Source organism: Dermacentor silvarum, chromosome 1 (genome assembly GCF_013339745.2).
Source record: "Dermacentor silvarum isolate Dsil-2018 chromosome 1, BIME_Dsil_1.4, whole genome shotgun sequence".
NCBI lineage: Eukaryota > Metazoa > Arthropoda > Arachnida > Ixodida > Ixodidae > Dermacentor > Dermacentor silvarum.
Window position 1 is genome coordinate 203,537,130 of NC_051154.1, and position 22,474 is coordinate 203,559,603.

General features: G+C 48.4%; 1 protein-coding gene across 2 annotated transcripts in view; it reads left to right on the plus strand.

Moving 5' to 3' along the window:
• Window positions 1-22,474, plus strand: part of LOC119436656 (atrophin-1) — a 38,445-nt gene that overhangs the window by 10,156 nt on the left and 5,815 nt on the right. Inside the window, exons 1-5 of one of the 2 annotated variants that reach the window (XM_037703616.2) lie at window positions 5,483-5,614; window positions 6,471-8,348; window positions 17,435-17,501; window positions 17,872-18,035; window positions 21,806-21,922. In XM_037703616.2, coding sequence (XP_037559544.1) covers window positions 5,588-5,614; window positions 6,471-8,348; window positions 17,435-17,501; window positions 17,872-18,035; window positions 21,806-21,922 — 2,253 coding nt within the window. In that variant the 5' untranslated portion in view covers window positions 5,483-5,587. Of the gene's footprint in view, window positions 1-5,482; window positions 5,615-6,470; window positions 8,349-17,434; window positions 17,502-17,871; window positions 18,036-21,805; window positions 21,923-22,474 lie in introns of those variants that run through there. The other variant, XM_049659537.1, reaches the window with a different exon arrangement.

Sequence of the window (22,474 nt, forward strand, 5' to 3'; positions counted from 1 at the left end):
CGCCGAGGTAGTATCCAAGTAATCATTTTCTTTCTTTCTTTCTTTTTTTCTTTCTTTCTCCGTCTGTCTTTCACTTGAACAATTTTTCTTCTCGACTGCCAGCTGTTCTTGAGGAAACATATTTCAGAACCTGCTGACGGACCCATCGTTTCCGTTTCGAGTGTCTTCTAAAAGAGCAGCACATTGCTCTTTTGTCTGCTTGACGACCCGACATGAACGCTTTTACGCTGAAAACACAATTTCCGCTGCACATTGATGGTGCGGTGTGAGTAACCTGTAGGCGAATATTCTGTGCAGCGACACATCAACTTCTAGAAGTACTCAGTATATAGTGCGGCAAAGCTATGCACCAGCGTGAGTCGCCAAGCTGTTTGTATACGCATGACGGGTTCGTAAAGAGAAGGAGCCTCTCAGTCGTGTTCAGTGAATGAAAGACAAGAGCGAAAACTTTGGCAAATAGCAAATAGATCTTGCGACCAAAAAGCTTTGTTAATCTTGTCCCATATAAGGCACAGGAAAGGGATTCCTTGCGCTTATTTCACCGATGTCGCTTTACCTGCTACACCACAGCGCCCGCTTTCACTTTTGCCGAGTAGCGTGCACGGCGTGGTGACGACCTCTGACTTCGCATAGCTAATTTCGCGCGACCAACAGTCGGTCACGGACGTGGTTATCGGGGCGTTTGCTCGTGGTTCACCGCGGTATAAACCGCGGCTTCAGCTTCCAGACCGCTGCACAAAACTGCGACCACCGAGTGCCAGACGGAGACAAAAGGCGCAGCTGGAGAGAAACGAGAGCGCGACGCGCGTTGTTCGGCCTCGCAGTGTGAGCCGGGCTGCAGGACGGCGAAAGCGTCCTCCGCGGCCCGGAGCTTGGCCTCCTCCTCGCCGTCTATTTTCAGCGAGGCCTGCTGTGGAACTATAATAGGTCGCGGGTTTCATGAGGAGAGTGCCTGTTTAAGCTCACGTACGCAGGCCGACAGCTTGGAATCACTCCTGGCACGTTCTCGTTTGTTACGGGGCTCGACTCTGTGACCACGGGCGTTCCTTGCTGCAGTGTAGCTTATATACGCGATCGCGGCTCCCTCGCCTGGTCGCGACGGCCGGCCGTATATAGCGATGGTTATGGCACGACCGTGAAACACCTGCCGCGTCTGTTCCTGTCGTGTTAGGGCTCCAGCTGGGATCTGCATGCATTATACCGGATCAGCCCTCGGCTGCGGTGAACAGCCCGCGCAATGCTGTGGCGGTGTTCGGAAGACGTCATTGGTGATTTCTGCGGAGGCAGCGTTATCGCAGTTGCTGAACAGCGAATCACGAGGAGACACCATGCCTCTCTGACATTTACAGTCTCGAGAAGGAGAGCGCTGCCGCTACGCGTCGCATGTCTGAAACGAGAGAATACCGCTCTGTAAAAGAACCTGTACGGTTTTTTTTTTCCCTTTCTTTCTCTCTTGTGAGAACTATTGCATAATATGGGCTGTTTGGCGTCCTCATGCTGTACTTGCTGTTTTCGATATAGTATGCTGCAACGCCCCCTAGTCGCACTTAATAAAATAATAAAAATTCAGTAGCGATATAGCGGTAAATGCGAGATAAATGCGTTCTCATTGCGTCGCACCTCTTCGAGGTCCCGGATCCACGATTTAAACCGCATTCACCACATTGCGAAGTGTTGTTCAGGAGCTCACTCGACACACGTCCAGCCTCCTTGAGGAGCGAAGTGCAACTAACGCTGATCCTGCGCATGCAGACCGCCATCAGTTGTACTATATATACGCTCTTTCTAAGCTCCCCCATCCCTCATCAACCCCGTGATTGGCTTATTTTTTTTTTACATGCCCTTTCTCCACTTTGACAGTGTTAATGCTAACTCATTAATTACCTGTGTGAAGTTTTCGGTCATGCACAGAATTAAGAAGCTTAGGTAGTCTCAATAACCGTTTCAGAATATCAGTGCTTTGAGCTTAGCTCCAGAACCTGCGAACAAGTGCGCCGTATCGTACGGCGCGCGTTTGGCGACATTAGGGATCGAACTGCATGAGGCATGATAAGATGGACCATAACACTAAGTTCTGCGCTCGATGCGCTCATTAACGGGGTGTCACGCAGCGGCGGGTGAGTGTTATAATGTTTAGGCGCAGAGGCATTAATCCGGAAATATGTAGCTCGTCTTGCTATAGTTGACACACAAGCCAATTTCAGAGTAAATTGCGCTTATTTATTGCCACATGCGTGAAGACTCTTAGTGCGTTTTCTTGAATTCTTACTTAAATACCGGCACTACGGTGGCTAGATTGGTAGGTGTGCCGACCGGCGTAGTTCACTGCTTCTCCGCGTCATGACAGCAGGAGTGGCGCTGCGGTCGGAGGTCTGTCGCGAAACGCGTGTCGTCTGCTACTCAGACTACTGTTATTGCGTGCCTGTAAGATTTCAAATACTTTGTTGTTTCCAACTCAAACTTGAAATAAAGTGGGAAATATACGCTGAAAGAGACTATAAATGTGTGATGTTTCTTGTTTTAAGTAGTCAACCTAAAAAAAATTGTCATTATGTCGTCCACTATGAGGTAGACGGCACGCTGAGCTGCACTCGAAGCCGTGATATTGCACCGTTCTTTTATCATTTACCTCAAGTGTTTGCGCAGTGGAACGAATACCGTGGATAACACTCGTCAGTGTCAAGCTCCTCAGGGTCCAGGACCGAGTGAAAATGTCGCTACGCCGAAAAAAAAAAAAAAAAAAAAAAAAACCAGGAGGCACACCACTTGCTTTGCGCCCTATTGTAAGTCCGGCTACAAACATGCGAGCCAAGGGCAGAAGATATCGCTTTTTGCGACGCCGCGTGACCCAGAATTGTTCAAAAAACGGGAGCGTGCACTTCACCGCGCTGACAAAGAACTTCAACCACATTCGGTAGTGTGCGAGCGCAACTCTCAGGACCACTTTGTTGAGCGTCACTGACTCATATGATAGGCGGGCAGGTTGTACAGATTCCAAGGGCATATCCGCGACTAAGCGAAGCTGTTCCATCAATACTGGCCGGCGCGCCTGCTTACCTATCAAAGCCCATTCCCGCAAACAGAAGAAGCAAGCCTTCGACGGGATGTCGGCCGGTAAAATACGCCAAAAAAGAAAGCGCGCCTGAAGTTTGACAGATTTCCACCGACTCACTTGCCAATGAAAGCAGCGCTTGTTGTGATCCGCCTGTGGTAACCACTCAAGAAAATATTGGTGTGATCGCCTGCACTTTACCCAACAGTTCATGGACGCTGCATTCAAAGAACGATAGCCCAGAAACTGAGGCGTTTTCAGTTTGCTCAAAGGATGGCCACAGCAACACCCTAGTAAATGTTGTCCTTGTACAGTTTTGTGGCAGCGAAATTCTCGATAGTGTCTGTGTTCAAGGAACAGTGGGACTGAACAAGAATTTGCACACACTTGAAGAAATGAGCGTACTCCTGACGAACGTTGCGAAAATGGTCCCGTTTCATGGAATTTAAGCAAGTGTGATGCTTGAAGATGTGTTGGCAAGAATGACAGCAAATACACAAAGAGTCGCGGCAGTTGAAGCTTTCAGGAATGGTCAGCTGTGAGCAACACAAATTTGAGTTTACAAGCAAAATTATCTAATTTTATTCGATAACGCGCCTTCACTTTCTTGTAAAGAGCAGGAACTTGGCTTCTGGACGCACACGGGAAAAGAAAAAGCACATGAAAATACGACATGCCTTGTGACCGCAGCGATGCAGTGCTGTACTTTCTAAACCTTGTTTGCTGTCATAGCTTTTTTCGTAGTGTTGTTAGTGTGTGTGTGCGCTCGAAGCATGAGTAACACATTAAAATATACGTATATGATGATCAAGAGGCATAAGTATTTTTTTTTGCCTTCTATAACCGACAGCTAGTTTACTATGACATAGAGTTTTATTGCACTCGTATACCTACCTCGTGCAATAACGTATACAACAGTGCAAAGAAATTACACTAGAAACTCTGGTTGTTTGAATCTTCATATTTATTCGACGGCGTTCTACGTTAATTAAACAAACCAACAAAAAAAAAAATCCTCCGACGCGGTCTTGAGAATGCACACTTCGTGCGCGAATGACGCAGCCACACGCCGCTCTAGAGCTCCTGAATATATTTTGTCTCGAAATATGAATTTTCGTCTCTCTCGCCTTTAGAACTTCCGCAAAGCTATTACATTGATTCACAATTACTGTCATTATTAATAGACTTAAGTGAAATATATTTAGAAATGTCAACACAGTTATATATTTTACCTCTCCATCCTGGAAAGAGGCAGCCGACGGACGACTCAAATAGGATACTTTCGCCATTCAAGCAACTGACATGCATTGATATAATTCGTAACTGTCTCTGATGTCATTTAAATACAGCTTCCAGTTCAAATACACGGATAAGTGCGCCGAAATTCCACTGCAAAACTGCCGCAGCAGCAGACGACGCGCGCCGCCTGCGACAAACCTCCGACGGCAGCGCCAATTTTGTCGTCATGATGCGGATAAGCGCTGAACTACTCTTCACGCCTGGCGGACGGCACACCTACCCATCTAGCCACCGTGCCGGCACTATGCGAACTAAATCAAAGCATTCGCAATGTAGAGGGCGTAGGCACGTGGTTTAGGAGGAAATAATAATTTTCCTACTGTTTCTTTTTTATGCTGTCTCGTTATGTATAAGCACTTGAGTTTTCACATCTCTTATGCGCCATATCCAGCCGGCCTTGTTTGTTGTTTGCAGCCGAGCGCGCAGCTGTGTGATGGTTGCCGAAGATTAGCGCTGTTACATTGAGCCGCGCTTCGTATTGCATCTTTCTCTTTTACGGTCAATTGTGTACCATCCATAAGAGGTGTAGCAAGAACAACCAGGTCATCTACCTTAAGTATGCCTTCGTTGACAACTCCTGCAACCATGATCTATGTATACGCACTCGCGTCTCTAGGCTAATGGGCCATCCATTATCTAAATAAAGCTTCGTAATTATCATAATTATCGTTGCGTCTTCTGCTTCTTCCTCAGCGTTGTTTTATACCGGTATATTGTTTTCCACCCGCCATTTCTCTGCATCTTTGTGTGAACATATCTTGTATATTTTCGGCCATGTAACAAAAAAAAAGAAAGAAAGAAAACGGTGAGAGACTAAATTGAAACTGATGTTGAAGACATGGCTATACTTACTCAGATCAATTTTCGTAAGCCTGCGATTTTCTCCTGCACACTATAGATTGGCATTAGGGTTTCTGCAAATAAGCGGGAACCCGTTAGAACACATTTACAGGGAGCGCATGCCCGAAACAGGCACTTGAGATTGTCTCGAACTATGTGAAATATTTTTCACTCGGCCCAGAAGAAAAAAAAAAAAAGAACATGTTTAAGCCAATCACTGGCACGGGAAGGTACAGCCGGTGGTTGAAGACGACGAAGCCATAGTCCTCGCAATGGCGCCGAGGCGGAGGCAGAAAAATTGAGCGGAAGGCGGGGGCCCCATTTCGCCCCAACACGACCTCGGTCTGCGAGTACCTGTGACCGCGGTACGTCGTCGCTGCCGAGGCTACCGCCAACATGGAGTCGGAGCAGTCGCAGAGACCGGTAATTTTTGACTATTTTCTCGCCGCTGCTGGCAGATGGGGTCTAGTGCAGCACTCGGTGCTGGCTTCTTTTCGCTTGCTTAAATTTTGGCAGCATGGTCAAAATCTATAGGCACAGCTACGACATTGCCGGGTGCAGGGAAGCAGTTACGGCAGGCTCTTAGCTCTGACCCCCGTATTATATTTTGTGAAGACAGAGCTAAGTTTAAGCAGGCTCTCCGGCTATACATAGCCACTCGTTCGTCTCCCAGACACGCTCGCCAATTTCCATGCAGAATCGTGCGAGAGGTTGAATTAGGAAAAACACCTTTTCATAATAGTTGACAATTAATCTCAGTTGTCAACGAAATTTCAGAACGGTGACTCTTATCATTATTATTATCATTATCATCATTATTAGTATTATTATTACTATTGGCTATTGTCGATTTCACATCCTCGAGGTATAGCGGTGCACAGAACACGGTTAATGAAAAATGAAATAAACTAGACCTGTTAATTCTAGCATAAAACGGCCTCGTTTGTTTGTTTGAGTTGGCCTAGATTGTTTCGTGTAGTGCTTTTGAGTATTCTGGTGGTTTAATAACTTTACAATTCTTGTTCGTCTGCGTTTACTGGACAGCCGCATAGCATTTCCTGCCACCCAGTCACTAAGCGGCACTTTAGGTAGTCGCAGAGCTCAGACTCGTTTAGAAAACGAACAGACGTACTTCACTTTGCTTTAAAGTGTATGCTCTTAAGTATAGCCTGAGCAATGACGTATGATACGACCAATGTGCGAACAAATATAGTTTCAGTAAATGACAGTAACGATTGCCAAGAATCATGATTGTTATCGAGTACGTGTACTCCTGCAGCAAACACTGCGCTACCAGAGCAACACCACTTTCCTCATCAGTCCAAATGCATCATCGGTGCCAGGTGGGTCTATGCTGCCTGGGCTGCTGCAACGAAATTCCCAGTCGACGCTCACGACAACTCCGAGCGGCCGCGCGTGGCCACCACAGTCGCCACCGGGGCAAGGTGCTGAACCCACTATAGCTGCCGTGGAAGCATCCGAGCTACTTCAAGTCGGTTCTAACACTGCGATTGCCCCGCCTCCGCCACCAACTACGTATGCGCCCGCCGCGCTTCGGCGCTCTCACATGACCACTTCGCTGACCGAAGTGTCCGCAGTCGGCGTTCCAGGCGCGCTGGGCGCGAGCGGCTCCCTCGGCCCAATCGGGAGTTTGAGCTCCATGCCTCCAGTGCCGTTAGCGTCTACCTCTCCGCCGCCCCCAGTACCCGGATGGGCAGGACGGGCCGTGCCCGGTCCACCGCTGAGGCGCCCTAACATGCCAGCGTCAGTGACAGATGCGCATGGCTTCGGCAGTTCGGCGGGAAGCGCCGGCAGCGTCGGAACGCCAAGCCGGCAGCCGTACTTCGCGACATCGATGACAGAGGCACCGGGCTCTGTGGCCATCAGCAGCGTGGGAGTGATCGGGTGCCCCAGTTCAAGAAATAGCCTCGGTAGTATGCCACCCGGAATGCCTCCGGCACCTCGGCCTTTACGACCACCGCCGCCGCGGAGGTCGCTCTCTCCTGGACAATTGCCGCCGCGTCCTCCGCCGCTGGGGCGCCGGTTTCCTCTACCGGCTGGCGAAGAAATTCGGCGTAGACCTCCTTCCGGCGTAGATTTTCGCGACCGAGAGCGCATCGACGAAGGATACGATTCGGCGGAGGCAGTTGGTGGCAGACAGGATTCTCAGCCGCCGCTCTCACGCCTGCCTCCTTCTGGCGTAGATTTTCGCGACCGAGAGCGAATCGACGAAGGATACGACTCGGCGGAGGCAATGAGCAGACAGCCGCCTAATCGCCGTTTGGGACCCTCTATGTCCCGCTCCGCGCGGAGGCTACCCAACGCCCCTTCTCGACCGGTGCCCGTGTCGGGCTCCAAAAGCGGCAGCGGCCCACATGTATCGCGCATCCGAATGTTCCAGATCGAACGCGAGTTTGGTACGCCCGCAGAATCCGAGACCCGCAAACAGACAAACAGCAACCAGGACGGTGCGTCGCAGCCACCGCCTGCCCCAACACCGCCGCCGCCGCTGCCAGAGATTCCCGATGACTCCACGTTTGATGACCAGGGTCAAAGTCGACCGAGAGTATGCAACTGTCCGGGAACCGTCATGATCCGCCGCGGACCACCACGTCGATCTACCAGCGGCCGCCTTCGCGGCGCCTATATCAAGAACGATGACGACGAGGACGAAATGAACGACCTGTACATGATCAAGAAGTCCAAAAGGAAAAGGAAGAGGAAGCAGCCCCCTCCGCCACCGTCTCCTCCTCCTCCTGTCACCCCAACGTCGTCGGGTGGATTCATGGGATTCCTTTCCGGCCTGGTGGGAGGACACCAGCAGCAGCCGCCGCTACCGCCGCCGCCGCCGCCGCAGCCAGCGCGACTGGCGGGGACAGACTCCGACAGCGACGACGAAAGCGAGTACGAGTTGCGGCGATTCGACCGTCGCCAGCTGGAGAACTTTGTACGCAAGATCGACTTTAAGAACATCGCCCAGGACGACGAAACCAAGGAGGGGCGGAAGGCAAAAAGTAAGGAGGAAAAGAAAGAGGGAGAAAAGCCGGAGGAGAAAAAGCCGGAGGAGAAAAAGCCGGAAGAGAAAAAACCAGAGGAAAAAAAAGAGGAGAAAGCGCCAGAGCCAGAGAAGAAAGAGGAAAAGCCGCCTGAAGTTAAGGTAGGATATGAACGTGTGAGAAAAAAAAAAAAAAGCTGCAGTTTCGCCCAAAAGGCGAAGGATTGATTGCGATAGCAAATTATTAGACATATACACGGAGTAAGGTTAGTAGTTTTGTCGGCCGCATAAACTGCTTTAAGCATCCGCCTACTAAGTAATTTGACAAGCATGGTGTCGCACGCGCGCAGGCAAACAAGGACATATCTCACTCGATCACCGCGAACACTCGCTTTCAGAACGCTGCGGCAGCAATGGGGAGCGAATTCTCCTTCGTTCTGCCTCTCGCTTGAACGCCAACGATAGTCGCGCGAGAACACAGCGCACCCGAAGTGGGCTTATCGGGTCTTCTAGCCTTTGTACCCACTGCAGATTACCTCCAATGCAGGGCGCGCGCGCCATATGCATCCGCGGCCGGAGTAGAAGAGGAGATAGGTGCACGCTAACCGGCCCCCCTTCCCCCTCCCCCGTCCTAGCGCGACCACATCAACCCGTCCCCCATCCCCCTTGCGCGCGCGAGAACACGCCGCCGCATCAAGCCATCGTCCTTCTTGGCTCACCCTTGCACGCTTTCCCTCGCCACTGCAGCAGATCATGCGGTCGCGATGTTATTGCACTTTGACTTTATACGGAACCTTGCGGAAATATAATTGCTATCGCAATAAAACGTCCCACATTCGGCTACAGTAGTACAAGGTACTTAGTGGCTTTGGCGGTGCGCTGCTGAGCACGAGATTGCGTGTTAGATTCCCGGCCGCGGTGGCCTCATTTCGATGTAGAAGTGCATACGTACACGCTCGTGTAATTGGGTTTAGGTGCTCGCTAAAGAAGGTGTTAAAAAAGTCGCAGTTTCGCCCGAAAGGCGAAGCATCAATTGCGATAGCAAATTAGTAGAGAGTATACGGAGTAAGGATAGTGGTTTTATTGGCTGTACAGACTTGGACACATTCGCTTACTAACTGAATTAACAAGCATGGTGTCAGCGCGCACAAGCAAACATGAATAGATCGTATACTCGACGACCGCTGTGAAAACGCTGGCGTGAGCTAGCGCAGCAGCAGCAGCGAGCGAATGTTCGTGCGGTCTATCGCTTCAACGGAAACTGAGCGGTGAACGCACAGCGCATACAAAGCTATGAGCCGTTAGCAGATCGCTTTCAAGATACGGTGCGGGCGACCTCCACAGCCGGGCAACGTACAAGTACGCAGTTGCGGGCATAGTAGAAGCCGCCCCCCCCTCCCTCCCGCGCTGCCTTCCCGCTTTCCTCCTTTCGCGTGCGAGACTGAGTCGCCAGTTCCCCTTGCGCCGTTGGTGCCGAAGCACAACGTCGCCACCCCCCCCCTCCCTCCATCCCATCCCCCCACGGCCTTTCGCGCGACGGTCGCGTTTGCTCTCCGCCGTGCGTTCGCTCTCCGTGAAAGCCCGCGTCCCTCGCGCGCTTTCACTCGCACATACAGCATACGGCGTGCGGCGACGATTTTATAGCCCTTGGAATTTATACGGAACCTCACGGCGACGACTACGGCAGAAAGGCAGAAATCCGCTTGAAGTGTCCATATAATTGCTATCGCAATAAAAATAGTCCGGAGTCCCCCACTACAGCGTGCCTCATAATCATATCATGGTTCTGGCACGTAAAACCCCCACAAATTAGTTATTTCTAAGTGGTACAGGTTGTGCTGGAAGCGTCTGCGTCGTTCAGTTTCTTCGTTGGTGCTTTTTATTCGCTTGGATTGCCACGTGGCATAAGCTCAATATAAAATTAAATATAAGCTTGTAAGCCCGTTTCATGCAGATACTGCTCATATGAAACATCGACGTGGGTCTGCGCGCTCGTGGCATTTTGCTGTAGGGTGCTCATACGAAATCAAGCTTTATCGTGCAAAGCACATTGTCTCAATCCTTCTTGAAAACCTGTAGGCCGCGACAGTTTTCGCTGGAGATGCACACGCTTCCGTATTGTACTGCGGTAGGAAAGGGCTAATAAGGAGGAGTGATATAGAGCGCTGCAGCTAAAGGTACGTCAGGCATATTTCTTGAAGTTGTACTTTAGACCGCCTCTGGGAGTACGTCCGACGCACCTGGCCAATTCCGGGCAAGTTACATTAGGAAATGTCGGACGTAGGCGGTCAAATTCCTGCAGTGGTATACGTTGGAAGCAACCAGATACGCTTTCTACAAGCATGACGGGGCTCGCCCCCTTTATATCCGAAATTACATCCGTCGCACATATTCGGTTAATTTCCGCAGCATGCATAAAGGTATTCTGCCTATAAATCTTCGTTGGGCGAGGAGGAAAGGGTGCGCGGCGAGCCTTTCTTTCTCTCTGGCTTGTGCAAGCCGGCGCGGTGCTGCTTGAATGTCTTGCCGTCGCGTGTTGCGGAACGATTTGGAGATGGTGTAGCTCATTTTTCGTGAAATTTTAAGGGATGTCAGTTAATACGAGGTCGTCGAACAACCATTGTGTAGTCTTTAGGTGCAGCAGTCGCTACAGTGTGCGCAAGTTTCTCTGCGATGCGCAAACACGCGACGTGCATCACCAGCCACGGTGTGTGTATGTGTTGTGAAATATTTTGACTGTATCGATTTTCACTCGACGAAGGCAACCGGCGTCTGTGAATTGCCAGCTTGAATTGGAAACTCTTCTCACTCTCTGATCGCTTGGCGGGGGAACTAAAACATAAGAGTGCTCATGTACGACCAATCCCATGCAACCCCGAAACATCTAAGCGTCAATCGTTGTAAAACATTTGCGTCAGACACTGGCATCGTTCTCGTGCATTTCAAGTCGTGCTAGACTTCAAATCACTATACTACAGTCAAACCCGGATATATAGAACCGACATATAACGAATTATTGGGTATAACCAACAGCAGTAAAATCCCCTTGAGACTTTTTGCATACAATGTTTATTTTATATATCGAAATACCTATATATCGAACATTTTTGTGATCCCCTTCCGATTCAATATATCATATATCCGGGTTCGACTGTATGTCTACGTCAGCCTCCTGTATGAGGCCGCTCAACACAGCGATCACTGCGGTTGGTAAACCAGCATGATACATATAAGCTTTGTGTTTAAGCATTTCCTTTTTGTCCTGTAAGGCATAATATGCAAAGGGGATCGCATAAAAAGAATCCGACGGCAATTTGTGAGGACACAATTTCCGTAAGATAGAGTACGTCGTAGAGGACGCGTCCAACAAGATTGAAAAAACAAACAAAACCAAAAAGAAGTTATTTTTTTTCGGGAAAGAACAACAACAAATAAGAATTCGCATGGTCATGTCGCATGTTTGGACCATGCGCGATATAAAACAAACAGATCTATAACACAGCATTTACCACTGCCTCGGACGTTCACGCAGTATGCAGCCGGTTGCTCGACCACTCGACAAGTATGATTCACACTGTTCGGTATGCTGTTATTACTAATCAAAACTGTTTTATTCATGCGTGATAACCTCCAAGGCAGTCGTGCAATATATCTACAGATAACATTTTGAACGCTTGTCAAAGTAAACAGTACAACTTATTCCGCAGCAGAACGTTACCACGTTGTTAGGATCGTCATATGTTTCGCAACTACTCATTGCTGCTAAACCAGAGCTTAGAATTACAATGAAAGGCTGCAGTAAGTTCACATTCGTGAAACGAATTTTCAGATATACACAACTGATCTCCGCGGCCGATCGTAGGCTCAAACACGTGCGCACACGTCGCACTGTGGGCTCCGTCCATCCCAATGGCAGCCAAATCTCCGGCCATGCCGACTTCAATCACTTCAGTACGTCTCACCGAACCGTACGTTACCCACGTAGAAGACGCCATATTATGCTGCTGGGCGTATATACCGTGGCATACACCACGGCGCGTTCGCCCAAGCCAGCATGCCGACTGCCCATAGATGGCGCCACTGCCTACGCATTATGGCGGCGCCCATGAGAGAACTGTCTATACAAAACAGCAAGAAGACGCAGGATAGGAATTCAGTGGACTAAAATATTATTGGGAGTAGTGCTTGACTCTGTTTTGGGTAAAGACTGTCTTTCCGCATCTGTCTTATAGATAATATCCGTTGGATGGCGGAGTTTGGCCGCTGCCCTATGCGTTAAGAGGCCGGGTGGTCAGTGCACCTACCTATAGATTAGTCAGATATTAGCACTCGGCGAAAGTCGCCACAGAATAGGCTGCTAACGGCGTGGCGCGTCAACGGCGTCAACGCTCGGGCCCAGAAACGGCAGCGAGTTGCGCAGTCTTAAATTTAAGATTTTAAATTTGAAGTTGTGAGAACGCAAAATTTTTTTCTTGGAGGGTTCTAATGGCACCACAGCATAAAAGTGAGACGGCCGCAATGGCTCCACATGGCGCCAACCAGACAATGCCAAATTTTGAGGCAGTAAGACGCTTGCCCTTGCGCGTTACGTGTGATCTGGACTTCGCAGAATAAATGTGCTCAGAACATCTACGAAATGAACAGTGTCAATTTGTCACTGCATTGATAGACATCACAGCAGTAAATTTGACCTCCCTTTTCGCTAATTTGAACCTCCGCTACAAGCGAGTGTTTTCGTGTTTGCGGTGGCTCTCTGAAAACTGTGCCTTCGGGTTATTGGACTATATCGCTGCAGTCTTGCCCCATTTGCATTCATCTCGAGTCTTGCGAATTCCTCCCGGTTTGTCTTGTTGGTTGCCGTTGTCGGCACTAGTTTCGCACTCCTTGATCGGTCGGTCGGTGGCAAAAAAAATTAAAGAAAAAGAAGAAAGCCTCCTTCTCGCCCTATTCTACGACGACTGGCTTGATCCTGGTGATAACGGGTGTCAGAGTTTGGGCGACACTCCAAAGAGCTGAAAATAACCGGTTTTTGAAGGTGGGGACGGGGGTGAAAGAAATGCATGAGGAAATGAAAACAGGCTAACGGGACGGACATTTCAGGCTATAATTGGGGATGGTACATCCTAGAAGGAAAAGCCCGTTCAATAAAACACAGAAGGACGACACACTGCTGCACACTAAATTTCTTATTCTGTTACGTGTGGTTGCATGATAGCTTATGTATTTACTGGAATCTAACCCGGTACTGAAAAATCTGAAGGTAAACAAAGTTATTTTAATGTAAACCGACTGGAATATCAACAAAAGTAAAGCTATGTGTATTCTTACCTATCTCACACGCTGTACTCGCAAATGTTTTAAATGATTGCACATGTCAAAAGCTCGCTGTCGAGACCCTAGATCACTCGCCGTGGTTATCAGTGCTGGCATCAGTGGTCATCTGTGCCGGCAAATCAGTTCCTGCTTCACACACGTGGGCCGTCCCTTCAGTTCTGTTCACTGGTTTGTAAATGCGTTACATTCCGAAAAGGTCGCGAGACAAATTAAGCGCTAATGTCCTTCCACGCGATCACTATCGAGCCGGGCACCTGTTTTTAACTCTGCGTGGCCGGTGTGAAGGGTCAGGTTTAGCCGGCTCACTTCGGCACTGCATTGCCGTAGAGAAGCAGCCGCAGTCCTCAAACGTGTGGCTAATGGCAACATCAATATTTGCACCTTATCAATCGTTTAAGCTGTTTAATCTATGCAATTCTCAAACCAGTTCCTCTAACCGCATCTTCTAGTGTACGCCGGCCCCCGAATTTCCCTCCTCTTTCTAGAATGTATCGGGTTAGGTTCTAATACGGAGCCGGTCAACGAACCTTGTAGCCGATGTCAAGCTTTATGTTAAAGTGCTCGACCCGCACGCACGCACGCACGCACGCACGCACGCACGCACGCACGCACGCACGCACGCACGCACGCACGCACGCACGCACGCACGCACGCACGCACGCACGCACGCGTATGTATTTATATTAATGCGGACAAGAGTGTGACTGAATATGCACTGCGCAAAGAGTGAACAAGCTTTACTGCTTAAAAAAGAGGTGCGCACGGTGGCCAACGGGGCAGCTAGATGCAGTTCCATTCTTCGTTTAAGGTTGAGCTGAGCCGCCACTCTCGGCGAAAGTGTGCTATGCATGTATTTGCAATTTCGGGGCCGAATGTAACGCGAAAAAGATTTATGAACAACCCAGTGTCCCATTTCTAAGTTTATCTATGCGAACAGCTGTTGTTTTTATGCTTTGATAAGAAATGTTGCGCCTAATGCACGTAGTGATGCTGCTTCGCAGACCTGTGCAAGACAACAACAATGACATCTCCCTTTGGTTATTCGCAATATACGTAGACGCGTAAGAATGGCGACGTTGGCAGGTACCAACGATTCTATATTCTACTGCGACCCGAAGACAACATAGCCGCATAATCGCTTTTCAAGGGTGTTTTTATTACCATGTGGTATGTTACGAAACGCGAAAAACCCATTTTCGGTTATTTACACCGGCTAGATGCTGAAGGCGCATTTCCATATAGTATGTTGGTAAAGCGATCATCTCCTCGTGTGTCTTACGGTAAAATCTGGTTTTCTTGGCCTTTTCACAAAGATGGTGTAACATGGCATGTCAGCTTGGAATGTTGATGCTACATCTCGCACTTTCGGCAAATCAGTTCCGGGTAATCCTGCAAGGTGGAGGAGAGTTCATGAAAGGGAATATTGTCACCCACCCGACTGTAGCACGAAGCTACGAAGGAAAACCGTACGAGTTTCTCGGAAAGAAAGCTTTGCAGTTGAATAAAAATTCATCCTGGTCTGGTATGCGAACCCGAGACGAACGCCTTGCCGGGGCGGTCGCTCTGTCATCAGAGCAAGAGCGAATTAATGGACAACTCGAAGCACTGGTATACTGTGCCCCAGTGCTTCGAGTTTTGGATGGATTCGCTCTCGCTGTGCGATTGGCTAGCCTACTGGTTAGCTCAGATGCGACCGCCCCGGTAAAGGCCGATCCACACGACGGACCAAATCGCTCTTTTGAACCGCGGTCCACGCATCACGTGATAGGACGTCAACAGTTCGTGCGGACCACCGTTGGTCCGCACAAGACCGCGGCCCTCACGGTCCAACAATTCGCCGAGGCTTTTCCCTCTTCAGTTTTTGCGGCGGACCGCATGCAAACCGCAGCGATTTTAGCGTGGCCAACGAATGTTGTCTGGCAACACAGTGTCTTCAGCCAAATCCAATATAGTTTTCGGCTCAGAAAAAGCCAGCAAAAGTCATGTCGACGACTCCAATGCGCGATACATGCGCGGTGCGGGCGCGAGGAGTTGGCTTGGTTTCGCGAGTTAGGCGTCTGCTGTGACGGTCCGCCGTGTGGATGGGCTCTGCGCCGGACCGCGGCGGACCGTGACGTCGCATCACGTGACCGATCGGCCCGCGGACTTGGTCCTTCGTGTGGATCGTCCTTAAGGCGTCGAACCCAGGACCACGACAAATTTTTTCAACTGTGAAGCTTTGTTTCCGAGAAACCCGCATGGTTTTCCTTTGTAGCTTCGTGCTACAATCGGGTCGATGACAATTTTCCCTTTCGTCTTGAGTTCTCTCGTGTCAACCCACAGTATTTAGAACGCACCTCATGGTTGGTTTTCGTCGACTGCGAATACACAGCGATATAGATAGAATTAGCTCCAGTCAGTGCCATGAATATGATTAATCCACTTCCATGCAGTTCCGCATGCATCTGATTTTGTGTCCGGGATAATTATGTTACGTTATCACTCGCGAGTTAATTTTGAAAAGGATTGAAAGTAATGCGCAATATAATGGGCAAGGGGGGGTCTCGGGAGTATATGCTATTTCCACAATTCGTGTTAGCGACTCAATTCGTTCTTTTACTACGGCCACTGTGAAGTACACTATCTCAGTCACCGGCATACTCCCACTACGACACTGTCCACTCACACCGCTACACGTGACTCTGACGTCACTCACTGACACGTCACACGCCGATTCTGGCATAGCGAGTTTTCGAGAAACCACAATTATAGTCACACGCATGCGCATACTATATCCAACGCCATTCCGCACAAACCTGAAGTGAAATTACTTGTTGCAAAAAAAAAAGAAAAAAGAAAAAGAAAAGAAAAAAAGAAAAACCCAATCTCTGATCTTGGTGGCAGTCGCGGAGTCGGTGTGCCCGGCATGCCTCTTGCTTTGCACTCGTTCTCACCCCTTGTCCCTCTCGATTTTACCCTTCCGGGGCCTGCTCCTCTGTTTGGCCTCCAACACTGGATCTTATTATTCAGCATCTCCCTGCCTCTCTTAGAGACTGTCTACGCATAGTTTTAGGCATCAAATTGTCGCATTTTTGCTTGTACCTGTGCAACGGCACTGTCCTGCGCCACAGATACCGCGTTCTACTTGTCGCGATGCTACCAGGCACATTCTATGAATATCATGTATAGGTGTGTTGTCTATATTATATGTGGGGTCGGCTTCGTTTCGGCCCTGGTATACGAAAAGAAATTGCTGATGACTTGTAGCACGTGAGCTCCCGTCACGAACCGTGTATCACTGGCGCTTATCGATAGTCGCCGTTTACCATGTGGGGGCACTCATGATGAACAATAATGAGCCATGATGGGAACTAATGCCGGCTGAATGCCTGTTATTCATCAATCTGGCCTGCTGGCTCGACTCCCCGAACGAAAGTGCGCATCCGACTTGGAGTGTTTTCTGCGATCAACTCCTAATTTCTGGGTGGATTCGACAGCTTTGATTGTCGCGCGCGCGCGGTCTTTTGGATTGTAGAGGTTGCGCGTGCGTTTATGCAATAACGCAATAGCTCTGGGCATCTTCAAGGTGGTCATTTTAATTATTAATCTCAGGTCACCTTCTGTGCGAATTCTCCTTCTGTGTCAGGGACGTTTCAAGACTCCCCATAGTGAGGTCTTGTACAAGAAAAAAAAAACATAAATGAATTAGCCCTGCCTTCTCCATATCGACATTCTTACCCCTGCCTGTCTCACATGGCTTGCGTCGCATGCAAGCCATCGCTTACTGAGAATGCGCCTGCATACGACGAAATTTAAATGTTTGTCATTTCTGACCAGTAGGTCCTTTTCGCGAGCGCGGCTTTGCTTACTACCTAGTAAAACTGCGCATTTTGCAACCGTCGACTGCGTCTGAACTGTCGTCTTTTGCCTCTCAGACGGAGCCTGCTCCTGCACCTATGGAAGGGCCACTGGATGTCAAGGTGCCAGTCGTGTTCGTCTTTGGTAAGACATTAAAATGTTTTAGTTTGTTTCTGTGACCCTCCAAGGCGGCTAAGTACTGCTACTGAGCATGAGACAGGGGTTTTTATATCGAAACTATTATCAAATAGAGTGATTATACCTGAAATATAAATGAATAAATATAACGGGGAAAATTAAAACTAACGACAGCTTTATGGCTATTGCAGTACCACGGATTTGCGAGTCTGGCAATCGCCTGACGGCTGCTTTGATCGTGTTTTTGTGGTTGCTTAGCATACTGTACATATTATGTGAGAGAGCGAATGGTTCGCCCGGCGGCGTTACTCGCGAGTCATCTTTGTTCGGGAATGTGGGACTACGAGTGTCGCTGAGTGCAGACCGGCGCGTGCAGGCGGTCCCGGCTCTGGCAAGGGCACACAGTGCGACAAGATAGTGCAGAAGTACGGCTTCACGCACATCTCGTCGGGCGACCTACTGCGAGCTGAAGTGGAGTCTGGCAGCGATCGGGGCAAGGAGATCAACGAGATCATGAAGAAGGGAGAGCTTGCCCCACTGGTAGGTTCTCTAGAGTGGCCGTGGCCCACGGGTACGCTTTTAACCAGTTCTTTTGCTGAAACATTCGACAGCGAAATGTTGAGAAGTGATTGTTCGTGGTACGGTATTTATTTATCGAAAAGGTGACAATTGGGCCCATTGTCGCATTCTAATATTGTTTAATTAGCAATTCATTTCCAATGCACCTTGTAAACCGAGAAATGAAAAGGAGGCTGATGGTCCGCGTTTGTGTGGTCAAACATACGACACTTCGGCTTAAAATCTTTTTTTTTTTCGGACGGACATGTGACATGGCACGTAACTACGAAGAATTAACGAAGCTCAGTCCCACCCGCCGTGGTTGCTCAGTGGCTATGGTGTTGGGCTGCTGAGCACGAGGTCGCGGGATCGAATCCCGGCCACGGCGGCCGCATTTCGATGGGGGCTGAAATGCGAAAACACCCGTGTACTTAGATTTAGGTGCACGTTAAAGAACCCCAGGTGGTCCAAATTTCCTGAAGTCCCCCACTACGGCGTGCCTCATAATCAGAACTGGTTTTGGCACGTAAAACCCCATAATTTAATTTAAAATTTATTTAATAAGCTCAGTCCTGTGAACAATCGGGTAGCGTGAGCTGAGGGCCCCTTGTGCTTTGACGTCGAGAGGCCTCCAGCACACGCACAACATGTTCGTGACGGAGTGTGATAAAGTTTACGCGGGTGAGTGGGCCTCCTGACTTTATCGGCGCATAACGGTTAGCGTTACCTAAAGGAAACGTGTAACTTTACTCGAGAAGAGTGGCACGAGCGTACTCACGTGACACTCACACAGGCGCGCGCGCCCCACACTCATGAGCGTGCGAACACTGTATACCGACAGGTACACGCGTTGTTTGTCGAGGCACCAATTAACTAGCCCACTTATCAGTGTTAACTATGCTTCCTGGCAGCGACTACGGCATATGTTCCGAGCTACAATAGCACTATATCTAGCTCTCATTACGCGCCTGACGGTCTCGCCTCTGTGCCGGCGTCCACACATAACGCGAAATAGGATATAAGCCGCTAGCCTTGCCCTCGTGTTCTCCAGAATTTAGAGCTTACTCGAACGAGTGCGCTAGCCGCCGCCATCTTGACACTTCTCTCACTGCGGTGGCATAATAACCGCCATCGCCGCATCTTTCCCACATCTTGCGGGTATGCCGCCTCCCGCTCCTTTGGCCGTCATCTTTCTCAGTATTGTTTAATTTAGTGACGTATTAGTATTCGCCTCGCACGCTTTTTAGGGGCCTTCCTTGGTGTATAAACTAGGTTTTTTCACTTACTTTCTATGGCACATTCCTCAAAACAATCGGGAGCTCGAGACAATCGAGCACTCTGAAATTACAGCTCTGTTTTTTCAGCCGCTGTAATTGTTCGCAAAGGGGGTCGAAGAACCCCTAAAGCCGTCATTGAACGAATTTTTTTCTAGCTTCCTGTTGCGGTGTACTGCATGTGATGAACCAGATAAAGCAATAAGTCACTTTTATTTTTGTCAGCGCAATAGTGTTTCGCCCTCTGGCAAGGCGCTTCGCTATAGCAGCAGTGGTTCCTCCAAGCGCATGCCGACGCTAACGCGCACATGACTGCGTCGGTTCTTTTTAGCCAAGAGGTATGCAGGGGGCCCGATTCTCAGCTTGAACAACTACTGAGGTTCCTTCTCTTTACCAGCATGATGACCGGCGGGCCGTATATCTGGCGATGCTCAGCAAGGACAATTCTGAATCGTGTTAAACAGACATGTGTACAGACGCATCGGAAGGAAGGACTTAATGAATAAGTGATGCTAGGAAAAGAACCTTCACGCATTTTGTTCTTGCTGTTCATTAATGATATAGTAAATATTGAGGGATATAAGAAAATGATATTGTATGCTGATGACACAAACGTATTTTTCTCAGGTCCAAACGTATGTGAACTGTATAAAGAAGCTAACGTGTGGATGAACAAGTTAAATATATGGTTAAATGCAAACAAACTTCAGTTAAACATAGCTAAAACAAAGTACCTGCTTTTCAAACCTAAAGAAGTAACAAACATTCCATACAGACCAATCTACTTCCAAGGTAGCGAGATTCAGCAATCAACAACAATAAAATTCTTAGGAGTGCATTTCCACGAACATCTCTCTTGGTCCCCCCAAATTGACATGATAAAAAAAGATCTTTCCAGGATAATCGGCATTTTAAATAGACTAAGGTATTACGTACCATCGAATGTTAAGCTTCAAATTTACTACGCTCTAGTTCATTCCCGTCTAACATACTGTTCCTTGGTGTGGCTAACAACGACTGACACAAACCTTAATTCCCTTCTAATTCTTCAAAAGCGTGCAATACGTGCAATTTCAAACATTTCACTTCGCGAAAGCACACGACCATATTTCAAAACCTATAAAATATTGCCTATCAAGCAGTTATACAGACACAAGCTATGTTTGGAGATACTACCTCAGTATCGGTTAAATTCATCACTTTTATTGGATACATATCATGTTAAGCAAACCCCGTACGACCTACGCCAGAGCTTAATATACATACCACGATCACGCACCAACTACGGAGACCAACGATTAACTTATCAAATACCAGACATGCTGAATCAATACCCAACCATACTACATTTACTGGAGTGTGGAACTTCATCTAAAGCATTTAAAAGAATAACAAGAGAATTACTAGCTGAAGAATACGAACGTTCTCACGATGTCTAAAACACTTGACGTACCTTAACACTTTGACATGTTGTTCCTTATAGCTGTCCAATAGTGCTAATAGTGCCTTTCACAATTTTGTTTAGTACTGCGATTTCTCTCATGCGGACACCGATTACTTGTATGTACAATCAACTCGCTTTTCTGTTTTGACCTGTACAGCATAAACACGCATTTATTGTGTTTTTTTTTCTCTTTCTCCCACTGCATCATGTCGCTGCTTTGCTGCCAGGGTGGCACGGCCAAGTCAGGCATTTCCTCAGCCTTTAGCCGTGTCTCCCAAGGCAATTTTGTACCGAATTTGCCTTTAATAAACCCACAGAAAGAAAGAAAGAAATTTATGATTTTTAAGCGATGTGCCTAGTTCATTTCCTTTGAATCATTAGCCTTGTACTTTACTTGGTTTTAATATTATAGGTTGGTTGGCATATAACGAGAAGTGACATGCATGTATGTGGGTGAGACATCGAATGCCAAAGAAATTATGCCGTGTGTAAGAAAAAAAAAAGTGGTATTAGCAGCCACATGGTGAATGTGCTCTGCGATATCCTTCTCACGGTGGAACGTTATACGTGCTCGCAAAATATCACGGATGTTTTTAAGAGGGCACCAAACGAATACAATTTTTGTCGTTTCTGCTTTGCTCGTTATCTCTAATTATTTCCCCAGTTGCACAGGCGCGAAGTAGACATTTGGATTGTTCTTGCTTCCCGCATGTTTGGTCGTATCCATATAGAAAACGCAAATTAATAACGACATTGTGTTAATAATAACGACATTGGTGTAATAACGACATATTGGCGCTCAAGTCAATTCGCTTTGCATTATCGATATCACACCGTACTGGCTATCAATGCTGCGAATTCTACAAAATCCAGTAGTCCTCCGTAAGCAGGTTCAATAAGATCCTCAACTTTCTTTACCTGTTGAGTCGACGAGGATGCGCAATGTGATGCCGACAGCCGCTAATCGTTCTGATGTGTTGCCAACCAGTCGGACGTTGGTGATCTGATGAGTCTATCTCTTCTCCGTACCGCAGGCAATGATCCTACAACTGATTAAAGAGGTCATCAAGAAAAACCTAGCGACAGCCAAGGGCTTCCTCATCGACGGCTATCCGAGGAACGTCGAGCAGGGCGAGCGCTTCGAAGCTGAGGTAAGCCTATTGTCCACAGCTCGGCAGGCGTCGCCTTTAATGTGTCTTGTATATATGGGGAGCGTATTCACGTGACGTCACGTACGCCATTATTGTTGCTCTATTCACGGCTTCCACTGTGCTGCTGGAGATAAGCGAATCGACATAAAGCGTGGCTTTTCACTGTACTGGCTATACAACAATATGGCGGCCTCGATGACATCAGTGCATAACCCCTATAGTGTGTGCAGAACCGTTGTTATGCGTGGGCAGCTGGAGTCAAATTGTGCCCGCTTTGTCTCCGGAAGTATCTATTCCTCGTTGTATTGCGCACAAAGCTGGAGAAAAGGACGTGGCAGGGCACGCAACAAATGCTACCTTCCCACTGAGATTTATTTGATGAAGACACGTTATTTTATACCGCCGCTGTGACGCACATATATGGGGTGTCCCAGGTAACGTTAACGAAGCTGTTAAAGGAAACGAAAATGTGAGCAGCTTGCACTAGTGGTGCAAGGCTGGAGTAAACACCGGAGCTGGTGATCGACCTAGCTTCTTCCAGGTTTTACTATA